General features: G+C 36.2%; 1 protein-coding gene and 1 long non-coding RNA gene across 2 annotated transcripts; one reads left to right on the forward strand and one right to left on the reverse strand.

Moving 5' to 3' along the window:
• Positions 1-328: 328 nt before the first annotated feature.
• On the reverse strand, positions 329-4,487 carry LOC121986157. The gene is made up of 3 exons (XR_006113349.1): positions 4,235-4,487; positions 3,362-3,425; positions 329-626 (listed from the first exon to the last, which is right to left on the reverse strand). It is a non-coding gene; the product is annotated as an uncharacterized LOC121986157 (long non-coding RNA).
• A 2,496-nt stretch (positions 4,488-6,983) lies between these two features.
• Positions 6,984-13,431, forward strand: LOC121986158. The gene is made up of 3 exons (XM_042539985.1): positions 6,984-7,336; positions 8,517-8,644; positions 12,685-13,431. Exons 1-3 carry the CDS (start codon positions 7,168-7,170, stop codon positions 12,967-12,969), a joined length of 582 nt encoding a protein of 193 aa, XP_042395919.1. The 5' UTR covers positions 6,984-7,167; the 3' UTR covers positions 12,970-13,431.
• The last annotated feature ends 242 nt before the right edge of the window (positions 13,432-13,673 follow it).

The raw sequence follows: 13,673 nt of genomic DNA on the forward strand, positions 1-13,673 counted from the left end.
AGTTTGGCAAACTTCAAGGCCCTAGTCAATATTCTATCGTTCCACCTATAACTTTAACTAAAAACTCTAGTCGATATAGAGATGAGCTTTTAGAGCCTTCTATATGTGGTTATTGTATTGATTCTATGCTAAAATGTTTACTTGCTAGAAAATACCACATATATCATTTAATGGGAAAAAAAATGTCTAGGGCTATCAAAAAATCGATAAAACTAAAAGTGGTGCTATTTTCAAAAGCAATATATGTAGCACCAACAAACAGTAATGATATATCTACCATACCTTATGAGACATTACATGTTCAATAAACAAAAGAAGAAGAAAAAACATCATTATTATTGAAGGATAAAAATAAAAGATAAAAATTATAAAACCATTTTTCTCCCTACAATAATAAAAATGTTTCATTTCTTAAAGCCATCACTTTGACAACAAAAGCCGCATCAAAGCATCTAAGCTTTTTAAAAACAAAAAAAAACAAAACATGATATTATCTACAATATTTCTCCATAAAAGAAAGAAAAAAAAATGACACTAAATCTCTTTAGAAGAATATAACTTTGGAAGAAAATATTCAAAATCTCTTTGACAAAGTGATGACCCGATCCACTTGAAGAAGATGAGTCCTGCAATGGAACTTTAGCTCAAGAAACATCAACTTTGAGGTACATGAATTTATTTAATTTGCTCAAAGGTTGAGACCTGATCCTTCATCAAAAAGTATAATGGTGCAGGATTTTATTCATATATGCAATGCGCACATAGCTGAACAGATGGAAGATTCATGTTTTGAGCAAGGATAATGCTACAGGAAGATGAAGAATATATTCTGAGAAAAAAAAATTATAGAACAGAAATTTTATGGCGGGACCCTCCATAAGATTTTTCGGTGTATGGCTAGTTGCACCCTTTTAGCCGTCGAGTTTGACCGAAATTTAAACTTGTTCTACAGCTAATCGACAAAGAGTGTTCTCTACAACTAAAAGAAGGTCCTTCACCTAATTAAGCATATGCTCTCCGGGTACATTACTTAATCGCAGGCATCCCTGCACCATATTAGATATGAGACTAATTCCTGTTCAAAATAGGCACGGCAAGTTAAATCCCTCCCCATCTTAACTTCAAAGATTACTTTCCACATCTTCAACATCCATAAAAATGATAAACACTTCAAGTTGCAATATAACTAAAAGTCAATGCATCTTATTCTTATTCCCTCCTCTATTCTCCTTCCATTCAAATGCTATCAATCCATCACTTGAGGATGTCATAGAGAGCAAAGCAGGGTATCTTAAGATGTCAACGCTATCGTACTCCCGATTGCAAATGGCTGTCTTCACGATCAATCTCCATGTGATCATGTTTGCCATCTGCCCATATGCTGCCAAGTAGCACATTTGATTCCCTTATACATGCATCTTCCTATGCCCAGAGACATCCCCAGTACACACATTGCAATCCAAAACCACGTAGAGGGAATTTCAATCCTTATCAAAATCCAATCCACTTTTTTGGCATCCAAAATATTCCTGCAAGTGTTGTGTTGGCCACATCTATATATGCACCTGAAACCAAAAAAAAAAAATGGAAAAAAGGACACATTATCCAAGTCCTTCAACTACCAACTTTATCTCCCTCCTCTGATGTCAAATCGCTTGTATTGTTGATATTCCAAGTCCTAGTGCAACTTTTGCACACCTATATATACACAATTCAAACACCCCATAGCTAACTACAACTCAGCCATTGCCCAACAATCTTGGTCACAATTATATGGATAAGGTGATGAATTTAGCCTCGCAACGAGCTGTGGTCATCTTTAGCTTGAGCTCATGCTACATGACCTACACTGTGAAAAGCCTGTTCCATGAGCTAGGAGTTAATGCTGTAGTCTACGAGCTTGACCAGGAACCACGAGGAGCAGAGATGGAGAAGGCATTGATAAAACTGTTGGGGAGAAGGCCGCCAGTGCCAGCCGTCTTTATTGGTGGCCGGCTTATTGGCTTAACGGACAGAGTCATGTCGCTGCACCTTGGAGGCAATCTTGTGCCCTTGCTAAGGGAAGCAGGTGCTCTATGGCTTTAACCATCAACATAGATGGAGAGATAACACATATGAGTTCATGTTTACTGATGCTGTTGCGAGGTGTGAAAATTAATTATAGAGCAAATTAATTAGCCTTCATGTTGTCAATTATCAGTATTAATGTATTGTTAAAGATATGAGCTTTTATGGAGGGCATCATAAACAAGGTTGAAAGCAATAAGTTGATTAGATGCTGATTTGAGTTCTCAATACGTATGCATTCAATCAAGCATAAGAGGATAATGGCAAAGTGAGACCAAACAGATTCTGGAAAGCAAATTATTGTTGGAACTGGTCCACACCGGAAAGTGTGCTTTGTTGATTAACATGTAATTCTGATTTGATAATGCTAGGAAAGAAATAATAATAATAATTGTACTGATCATAGAAATAGAAAGGAGCATAGAAATAGCAGACAATTCAATGTGTAAATTCCTTAGTGCCAATATGTTTTAGCAATTTTTATCACAATATACAATTCGGGTGTTGACTGCAATGACAAGTGCCTTTGCATAATCATAGAAATTTATTATTGATTTTTAGTAAATCACAGTGGTAGTTTATTTTTCCTCACTCTCGTTGAATCAGGAAGACTCACAAGAAAGGGAATCATGCATCAACATACCTAATTTTGCTAAAAGCTCAGACATAGGTATTTCTACATAATTGCTTGTTACTACTTGTATTATGCCTTTTGAACTCTGTTTTATTTCGTTGAACATGTTGAATTATGCTTGACCCCTTTTCTTTTATAGATACATTGAGTCAAGCATCAAATATATGTCTTGCATGGTGACCCAGTGAAGAACACAGGCCAGAATACCATATTGCATAAAACTTGTAAGCTCAAGGACCAAAGAAACCTGAAAAACTAATTGATCAGTGATACTTGGAAATGAAAGCAAAATTGATCAAAGCGACTACGAGAAAAGGAAAACATCCAATTTAGGCTAGCATGTCTTATTTTTGATGGAATACTAACCAAAAAACTCATCCAACATTTCAACTAAATGTCCACCAAGCCTTAAAGAAGAAGAAGCCATGCCTACTTTTCAAAATAGGCACAACTCTACCAGATATTACAAGTTGTTTGAGAAAAAAGAAAAATAAGAAGGAAAAAAATTTGTTCTCCAAGCAAATAATAAATAGGAATAGACATGCATATGTATCAATCACGGTGCAAATCTCTCAGTAGACAAAATTGTATAGCTTAGTCATTGATGATTGAAAAACTAAGTAGCACTAAAAAGGCAGATATCTACAGTAGAAAAGATACCTGGTGAAGTTCCATGAGATCCTGCAGACAGTTGCTAAGCAGTACTTTCTTTATGCATTCTTTCCTATGATTATTCAAAGTTCAAACAAATCCATATTAGCGTTAACCAGTAATTAACAATTTACTTTAGTAGAAACTTGGTAAGTCCTTCTGCAGCATATTTCAATTGGTACAAAGGTTTGATGAAAAACCTCACCTATGAGGATCACAGAAGAACAAGAATGTGCATGCAACTATTAGAAAACACATCTTAACAAAGGTTCCAGGCATATCATGAAATTGTGCCAAATTAGAAATAAGATCTTGGAAATATATAAGCTCCATTTCCTGCAGTCCACTAACAGTTAAATTTGGGTAGAAAACCAAGGGATTTTAGATCTGTTACCAATTTCAACTCTAAATATTAAGTTTATGTTATATGCAAGGTAGAAAAAAAAACCATCAGAATCTTCATCAAGCTCACTCATATCAATTCTTACTTGTGTAAGGGAAACCTAATGCTAAAAGAAAGAAAAGAGAAGATACATGAGAACATTGATGCTAGAAAATTTTCAGATAACTGGTTGACAATAGTATGAATACTCTTTATATTTCCAAATTGTGACCAAAGGAGTAATTTTGCATTATCATTCCTCATAGGATTGTTAACTGTGACAGGATTGTGAATTTGTGATGCACATTTTTCAAGAGTTTCTAAATAGAGATTGAGTTACCAGATAGAACATAAAGAAGAAGAGCAAGCATCAGCAAATTAGAAGTTCCAAAAACAGAAGTTGCTGGTTACCCCAATCCCACATGCCATTGCTTCGTATTAAGATTATCTATCACCTAAACAACAACATGACTTAATATTGAATCAGACAAGATTATCACCAAAGAAACGAATTAGAGACGGAGGCGAAACTGAACGCCGGCGCCGGATCCGTCAGTCGCCGAAGAATTCGGACCCAGGACGCAGAAGGGATCTTCTTATGCGTAGCGAGAGCGTGTCCGCCTCCGCCTTATTCGTCGCTGGCGCCGTTGTACATTGTCTCCGCCGCACCGATGGCCCAGCTCGGCGAATTCCGCTGGTCGTCGCAAGCAGAGGGATCGAAGAAATCGCTCTTTTTTCCATTTACCACCCGGAGTTTTCTTTTGTTGACCATTTGATGCCATTTTCTATTTAAAAAGAGAAATTTTAGAAAAGCCCCTAATATTTAACAATCTTTAAATGTATCTTTCGAAAAAAAATATAGATCCGCTAGCCCCTAGTGCCGGCCCTATGGATAAAGAAGGAGGTACATGCAAGTACACAAGCGCTGGGTATGATGGGATAAACTCAGATCGTCAGTTCTTAAAAATCGATCCTATCTCTCAAGGTTTTATTTATGTTACAAGGGCCCTCCACAGCAATGAAAGTGTAGGTTTACTCTCTAACACTAATCGATCGATATCCTAAATCACTTTCAGATACACACAACCATGTGAAACTATTAGAATTTGAACAATTTCTGAACATATGAATACATCAATTCAATCAGGAACAGAAAATTTCAATCTCTTTAAGCAAAAGTAATTCAAAGAACAATGACAAGGAAAATAATAAAGTTTAAATCGCCTTGAAAGTAATTCAAAAGCTTTGGAAAATCAATCTCTCCTGAAACTCTCCTTCTCGAATGCCGGGTACTCGAGATCGAGAGTGTCCGGGAGCATGTGTTCGATCTGATCATCACTGGCCTGGTCGATCGGGGAAGCCACTCTCGGATAAAACTCTTTATAATCATCATGATCAGGCACACCCAAATTTAGTTGAGGAACAATGTAGGTAGCAAAGGGCATCCCTGAACCAAATTGTGAATGTTCCCGAAGAGCAATATTGTGCTGTGTAGGAGGAGCATTTAAGTTGCTGGCCTGAGAGTGCATGAAGCATCATCACATCTTGAACAAACATGGAATCAAGGAAAGAATAGAAAGAGCACTACAGACCATGAAACTGTTCGGTCCAAGATTTTGCATGGGTGCAAAAGAGCTCTGCAAGTTTGTCTGAGGCAGTACAGAGGACTGAAGAATTCTGGAAGAAGCATAGTCTTCCGGGTGGTTGAATTTACAGGTTCTTCCAAACTTACACTGCCCTGTCCTCATGTAGAAGGAACACTCTTTTTTGCCCTGAAAATATTCAAGAAGACGGAGTAATTTCAGCTTTTGCTTGAGTTGGATTTCTGAAAGAACATAAGGGAAGAGAAGACTGACAACACGCAGGGGGAATCCATATTTGTTAGTAGGTGTCAAACGTGCATGTCGATGTTGCCCTGTGTGCTCAAATATGCATGCGTCGCCATGTTTACAAGTCCTGGTATCGGCAAAGAACTGGAAAGAACAAGAGAAACTGGTATCAGTCGATCGATACAATAAAATAAAATTAAAAAAGTTTAAAATTTTCAATTTGCTGCTGAAATACCCTGCATGGAGTTCGGATTTTGCGTGCCACGGGGCCGCTTCTTGCTTCTCCGGCGATCGCCTGAGAAGGTTTGTTGCTTATTGATCAGTCGGATTCCATAGATGGAAGAACAAGAAATTAAATAGTTGGTGATCTTGTTAAAGAACTCGGGGAATCATTACCGCTAAGCGCTCGCGAGGGTGATGGTAGCGGCAGGAGGAGTCGTAGAGGCAAGCTCCGGTGCGCATGTAGAAGTCGCAGTTCGGTCGCCCAGGTCTCTCAGGATAGGCGGCCTCCTCCGCAGCCTCCGGCGGCGTGGGCGGTGGCGACCACAGCTGGCATCCTCTCTCATCCAAATCCAGCGTCCTTATCTCATCTGAGCACAACCAAAACAAAAGAAGAAGGACAAGATCAATGAGGAGCGCAAACATCAGCCGGAATGGAACTTGTCGAGCAGAGCACCTTCTAAGTCGGTCGGCCGATCGTCGTCGCGTTCCTCGGCCATCGATGAGACGAAGAAGAGATGAGGAGGAGGGACTTATATACCTTCTCCGGCGTGCCTCTGAAGGCTTTAAACCCTGCTGCTCTTCCAGAGGAAGCTGCTGGTTTATGTGCCCGCCAGAAAAAGGCGGCCGGAGCTTAACGTCCTCAAACGGTAAACTGCCGAAAAAATCTATGAGTATGAAAAGGAACCTAATTTTTCCGTAATTTACCAAAATGCCACTCACCTGAATTGATTATACTTTTTTTTTCATCATTTCATATAAATTATAATGTAATTATACATCGACTGTGAGGGTATGTTAGTAATAGAGATGTTAGTGAGTAGACGGCACCGTTAAATATAACTCTATGAAACGTTTCAGGTGTCTGCCCCAGTAACGGCCATGCAAGAATTGGCAAGTGGTAAAATAAAAGTGAATAGAATATTTAAAAAATAAGAAAAATTATCATTTAGTTTACTTGTCATTTGAACAATTATAAACAAATTTTGTGTGATTTACATTTACTTGTGAATTATATTTAGTTAGAATAAAAATAATTATAAAAAGAAAAAGAAAAAATTTATTAAAAGAGTTCGAATAATAAAGAAGCAAATTTACACCAGAAACAGAGGAGGGGGTAATATAAAAATGAAAATTTACAGGGAGCAAATCGAATAATTCGCTAGATCAAAACCTAACCCGACCTATTCGATTCAATTTGGGTCAACTTTATTCACAAAATCTGTCGGAGGGGAGGTCCTTCGGTTCCCGAATCCTCCCCCTTGTGAAGAAGCCTGCAACTGCAAGCCAGCAGGGCGGCGGTGGTGCTGCTGCAGCCTCTTCCGTCGGTGTCACCATAGAGATCTCGAAAGAATAAGGAGAAGAAGAAACGAAGATAAGGTGGAATGGGGCAGGCCCTGCGGCGTGCTACCGGAAGGGTGCGGCCCAGCCGGATCGACCCGCCGCCGCCGCCTCCGGCGCAGAGACCTGCGCGTCCCTCCGCCACTGCTGACCCGCCTCCTCCTGCTGCCTCGTCCACAGATGCCCCAGATCAGCTTGGAGTTCCTGATGCAGGTATCCGGTTCTCATTTCTTCTCGTAGGTGCAGAAATGAAGTAGCTTTCCTGTTATCGTTTGTCCCATGACCTGGTTATCCATTAACTTTTCTTCTCGTAGGAAAATGAACGAAACTTGGGTTTTCTTTTTATTTTCATACGGAAGCTCAAAAAGATAAAACTAGGAAGGGCTTGGTGACTTCATTCTACTTAGTATGAAATATCATTTTTGTTGTTAATTCCTCTTTACATCTTTATTGTGCTTCAATTCCATTTCTACAATCTCTTTTAATTTTCACAGGAAGTCTATATTGTTGGTTACTACAATAGCGAATTCACAAATAATCATTATAATGAACATGAGTTCTTTTTCCTTTTTTTTCACGATAAGGTGACTACGGGGTAAAATGAACATATTAAGAAAAGAATTAGGAGGGCAAATCTGTTATATATTCTACTGAATAGTAATCTCTAGTTTTCTCACATACAACTATAGGCCCGCATGGTTGTGCTGCACCATTCTCACCAAAATTGGCAAGGGCCCTGAAATCTTTTTCTCCGTAGGTTACTTTTAATAATTTGAGAGAACTGAAATAGAGTTATACTAGATTTCATGATCAGTAAATTTGTGTCCTCCATATGTGATGATTTTCATCTAGCATCCTTGAGAAACTAAAGGAAATTGACAAAATGAAATGTATTTTGTTCCTTTGTTTTCTTGTGAAATCAGATGTATACTTCCTTTACTCATATAGATGCCTAACTATCATTCCATGCTTTCCTTTTAAATTTTCTCTCTTATATTTTGTTTTCAGTATTGACAAAGAACTTTTATTCCTTGATGCTCACTTCTGATTTCACTGAAACCCTGCATGGCAGTTATGAAGTATGCTTGAGAATTGGAGTCTTATCAATTATGTCGTTATTGCAAGTATAGGAACACTAGTCGTGTCTGTTTAAATTCCTTTGACATTGTATTTATGCTTGTTTGATTTACTAGAACTTTATCCTTGTACTGAAAACTTAACTTTATGATTCTTTTGGATCTCAGAGGTGTTATATTATCCCCTGTTGAATGTTCCTAGTACTATGTAGAGTTGTCTTGTGAGTTACTTTTGTTTTTGAAACCATTTTTCTTGTGTACTAATTTCATATACACAATCAAACCATTTTAACTGTCATGTACCTTTGTTTTCACAGAGATCACTGCCACGAGGGAACATGAGAGTAGTGTCCTTGAAGACAGGGATCCAAAATATGATGATATGCTTAAACAAATGGTGGGAAGGATAAGGTCTAGGCCAGGAGGGAAAGCAGTAATGGGTGAGGTGAGAAATTAAATGTGTTCGTGTGTTTTTAAATATATATATTTTTGTTGTAAATGCATGTATACCTGGGGCTTGTACCAGTTGCATATGGCTATCTAATGTTGCTTTTGTCTTGTTTCTCTCATTTTGTGATGTACTTACAAATGAGCAACCTTCTCATAATCATATGAAGTGTTTTAGCCAATGTAACAGTGGTGTGCATCTGAATAAAAGTTAAAGCTTCATCTCATAATATTCAACTTTGCAACAATGAACATCAAAATCAAAATATTTAGGATCTACCTCCCTAAGTCATGTAATAATTGAAATGCATGATTTTTTTTAAATGCTGCATTTTTGGTTTGTACAAAAAGTTGTAACTATATAGAATGATATCTAGTTGTCTTTTTTGTATTCCTTGTAGAGAGGAAATTCCAGTCATGAGCACCTCACTGACAATAATTAGTATCTTTAATTGTTAAGGAATAGGGGTTTTTTCTACACAACGTACTTTTGGTAAATATTATATGACATGTAGCTGATGATATTTTCACAAATATTAGTTTCTTATTTGTCAATTATGTGTTATTCCATGCTGTCATATTGCAGTGAGAAAATTTCATATTCTTGTCTAAATCCTTGAGGCATAGACACTTATGAATCTTCAGGAATATATTACTTATTCCATTTAACTGTCACTTTGATTGAAGGAAAGAACAATGTGTTTTGAGTTACTAACAACAACTATACTCCATTAAGTATCAGTATGTTTCTGATGCATCTAACTGATCATGTTAAGGAAAATTTCTAAAGAATTTTAGTATATCTGTTTCTTCATTAACAAGTTTTTCATTTCTTTATTTTTTCAACATTTATTTGTTGATCAATGCCTGATCATTTCTCTAATACTGGTTGATATGAGTTTTTCTTTTATTACGTTTTAATTTACCAGTACATGGATTGGTTCACTTTCAAGATTCCTATGCTTGCTTTTTTGCATTACTATACATACCTTTTTTAATTCCATCATATATGTTAAATCATAATTACTAATTGATAGTCCACGTCCATTTTAGCACATGTAGTTTTTAATTGTTAAATTTGAAATGTCAAGTACCAAAAGTTTTGACAATTAATGGAAATTATAGGTAGGGCTATAAACGAGCCGAGCCGAACCGAGCTTTGGGGTGTTCAAGCTTGTTTAATAAGATAATCGAGCCGAGCCAAGCTTAAAATGAACCAAGCTTTTGAAATGATTGTTCAAGCTTGGCTTGGTTTATTTTTTATGAGCTTAAGGTCGTTTGAAGCTTGACTTGAGCTTGATTCGTTTAGATGTTTTCGAGCTCTCAATTCAATCATGGCTTAAACTTAGCTCGAGCTTGGTTCGTTTAGATGTTATTAAGCTCTCAATGCAAGCTTGTTTGATTGTTTGAAACTTTTAGTTGTTTGATTAGTTATTGAGCTTGATAATTTAAACCTATTTGTTTATTTTATTTTATTATTTATTTAGCATATTGAAAAGAGTTTTATTAATGAATATGGTTCGTGAACATTGTTCACGAACGTTAACGAGCTGAACACATATGTGTTCAAGCTTGTTTGTTTAGTTTAATGAGTTGTTCAAGCTTTTTTGTTTAATTAATCTTGTGTATATTGAACGAACATAAACAAGCTCTTACCAAGCCGAACACCAAGCTTGTTCACGAACGTTTGGTTCATTTACAGCCCTAGTTATAGGTAAAAAAGTTTATGATATATAACAAATAATGTCCCTATAATTGTTGGACGTGTAGCATTACTAGAACGGATAAAATAAAAAATATTGGTATCTAAGGGTAGTTAGGTGCAGCTAGTTGATGATAAATTATGAGAAAATTGGGTGAGATTGTTGTATGAACTTTTTCAAAGGTAACCATGATATCCCATGTTAGATGTGTTAGTGTATTCCCTCCTAACTTGATTCTTTCAACTCTTGTAAACTCCTTGTCATTTTCTTCATACAAAATTCTGTGGGACGTTTTCATTGGGCTCTTGGAATATCTTATTAGTCTGGTATGGTTCTACAGCTAATTTTAGTATTCTATTATCTAAAATCTTCTATATCTATAGTAGACTATTCTTAATACTATTTACTTGAAGGTTGAAAGGATAAGAAATGTGGTTGGAAAAAAGTGAAAAAGAAAAATTATGAAATGGGCGTTCGCCCTATACTTTTCATTGTTTATCACAAAGCAAAAGTTGATAAACTCAATTATGAGTTGGACATTTTTTGTTTGCTTCTGTTTTGCACCTCGTTTTAATTGCAGTCATTTTAAGGGAAGGAATAAGGAAAACCTCCTTGCCTTTCTCTCCTACTCTCCTGGATTCTATATCATCATTTCTTTATCATTTTCAAAAAAAAAAAAAACAAGCATGGTCTTCCAATTTGATTGTAGATTTATTCCTTCCTTTCGGAAATGATGCACGGGGGGATTTTAGGAATGTTTTTGCATTTTTGTACTCAAGCTAGTTCTCATTTTAGTGGATAATTTTCATTTTTTAGTGTCTTTAAGAAGCTTCCTATCTAATTTTTTAGTTAACTAATTGTGATCGTAATTTGAAGACTTTTTTTTCTTCCACTGCCTCTCTCATACCTGAATCTGTTTGGTATTGGAATTAAACTTTTGCTTCTTGACTTTTCTCCCTCTTCTTCTATTCCTGTTCATGTCCCTCTCCCTCCTCTTATTCTTCTGCACTCTGTTTCACTTAACTCTCTTTCCCTTGTCTCCTACTTAGACTTCTACTTGTATTCTTTCCCTTCTGCTTCTCTGCTCTCTTATCCTTCTCTCCTATCATTTTTGTGATCTGTTTTTCTCTCCATCATTCAGGTCTCCCTTTTTATATCACATCCCATTCTCCAGTGTCCTGTTCTCATCCTTGTTACTTTTTACTCCATCTCTTATCCCAATTCCTCATCTTCTTCATAACCACTGCATCCTACTTAGTGATCCCTTGTCAATTCTGTGACATCTTTCTCTTCATACCTCTGCCAGCATCAGGGTGTGGCTAGTGACTAAGTCATCAGTAACCAAGTAAACTGTAGTCATTATGATATATTACACCGCTATCATTTTTTATTTAGGTTTAAATATTGAAAATATGGTAAGTTTGAGAATCAATATACACTTTTCCTAATGATAGATTTAGTAATATTACAAAGTGGTTAAAGAAGCTTTTAAGAAAATGTCATGGAAAAATTTAGTTTGGATGATATTGCTTTTGAAATTTAAAAGAGTTGATATAGATATAATTTCATTAATTAAATTATTGATTAATGTTTGAATGACTAATCATAGAGAAGGTTTAAAGAGAACTTTAGTCTTTAGAGAGAATTATTAAGAGTATAGTTGGATCCTAAATAATTAAGCCTAAGACAACACGTTGATTTTGCAATAATCATACTTGATAGTCTGAATGTAGCGGGTGGTTCTATTTTTGGTGAGTAGGTCTACTGTTTATCACCTAAAAAGGTCGTTGTATCTAATAATTAAGGCAGTTTAATGGTGAGTAGTTCTACTTTTAGTTTTATCAATTTTTTACCTTACTTGAAACACAGTTTGTTTTAATTTTTTATTTTTATTTTATTACTATGATTTTTAGTTTCCATATCAAAATCTCTAATTCAAGCAACATGAGAAAGATCCCTTCTAGGACTTACGGTATCTGATATCTCAGTTTTTTCCATCCCTAGTGGAGGAAATCAAACCCTTGTGCCATGTCACAGGTTCAATCTCACAATGGAGCTGTAGTAGTTCCAACACCAATTCCTGAAATCCTGTTATATGTTATTTGATGACACCCTGCATTGACCAATGAGCAGAATGTAACCATTTGGGGTTCAATTTCTTGTTCTATTTCGCCAAGCATCTCATCCATCAGCTTCCCCCAAATCGGTGTGTTAACCAATGCCATAATCACTAACAAAGTTTCTGCACGAGACTACAATTGTGATGTGATACTAATTAGTATGCATCCTTTGATTTGGTCAAATTGTTTACTCTAATTTAAGTCATTGATTGTAGGCTATCGTACGTGAAAGATATACTAGATCATTGCCAAAGCTTCGGAGTTCAAGAGCAGAGCCTGGAGCAAGTGAACAGAATACATTACCTCCTGGGACACTTTCCATCGAGCATGTTCGTCAAATAATCCTTTTGCATCAGGGTAAAGCCGAGGACCACCCAGGTAAAATGGATGTCCAAGACATCGCCAAACGATATGGAGTTGATGTTGAGCATGTTCAGCAAATTATACAATTTATGTCACTGCCTCCAGAAGATGGAAAGAAAAACAATAGCAATAGATAGCGGCTAGAACTGCTAACTTTTGTTTGAATCTCTTCGCATGCTTGACATAAGACTCAATAAATTCAACCCAGATCTTCACGAACAAGTTATATTTCAGCTGCAATGATCTTGAAGAACAATGCCTCAGTATCTCGGCATGACCTATCATATTTTCTGCTAGTTTTTTTCATGCCAGTTGAAGCTGAGGATCCAGATAGTATTTACAGCGAGTGGATGAGCCTTCTGCAATAAGATATCGATCGAATGTATACTTTTGTCCTTGAAAATCAGATTGCGACCTTGTTCTGGTTTTACAGGCTAATACTAATTTTGCATTCGATAATATTATCGATTAAGTATGTTAAACAGCAAAAGAATTAGTTGTTCAAGTTAGGACTTGAATGTGAATCAGAATTGCCAAAGATCAGCATTTGAGCTATGATTAAACTTTCAATTGAGAGCAATGACAAGTATTTTCAACTTCGTCATGTTTTTTGTTTTTAAGTCTTTCTTTGTTTTATCTAATAAGATATAGATAGATATACTTGTGTTGGATATGGAGAAAATATTATTATTTCTGTTGTTGTTGATTTTGTAGGATCGAAATTGAGTCAGGTGAATAGTGTTATGAATATGTTTTTTTCAGCAAATGAGCGGGTAGTAATTAAATTAATTATTATAACAGAAATAATAAATTAATTTAGACTGATTTAACAAAGTGAGAC

This window comes from Zingiber officinale, chromosome 5B, assembly GCF_018446385.1.
Source record: "Zingiber officinale cultivar Zhangliang chromosome 5B, Zo_v1.1, whole genome shotgun sequence".
Classification (NCBI taxonomy): Eukaryota; Viridiplantae; Streptophyta; class Magnoliopsida; order Zingiberales; family Zingiberaceae; genus Zingiber; species Zingiber officinale.

Excerpts from the sequence above, each read along its gene's own strand:
- LOC121986158 (XM_042539985.1), top strand. The coding sequence starts at position 7,168 with ATGGGGCAGGCCCTGCGGCGTGCTACCGGAAGGGTGCGGCCCAGCCGG. Across the intron at positions 7,337-8,516 it reads GCTTGGAGTTCCTGATGCAG|AGATCACTGCCACGAGGGAA; the intron begins GTATCCGGTTCT and ends TTGTTTTCACAG. Across the intron at positions 8,645-12,684 it reads GGAAAGCAGTAATGGGTGAG|GCTATCGTACGTGAAAGATA; the intron begins GTGAGAAATTAA and ends CATTGATTGTAG.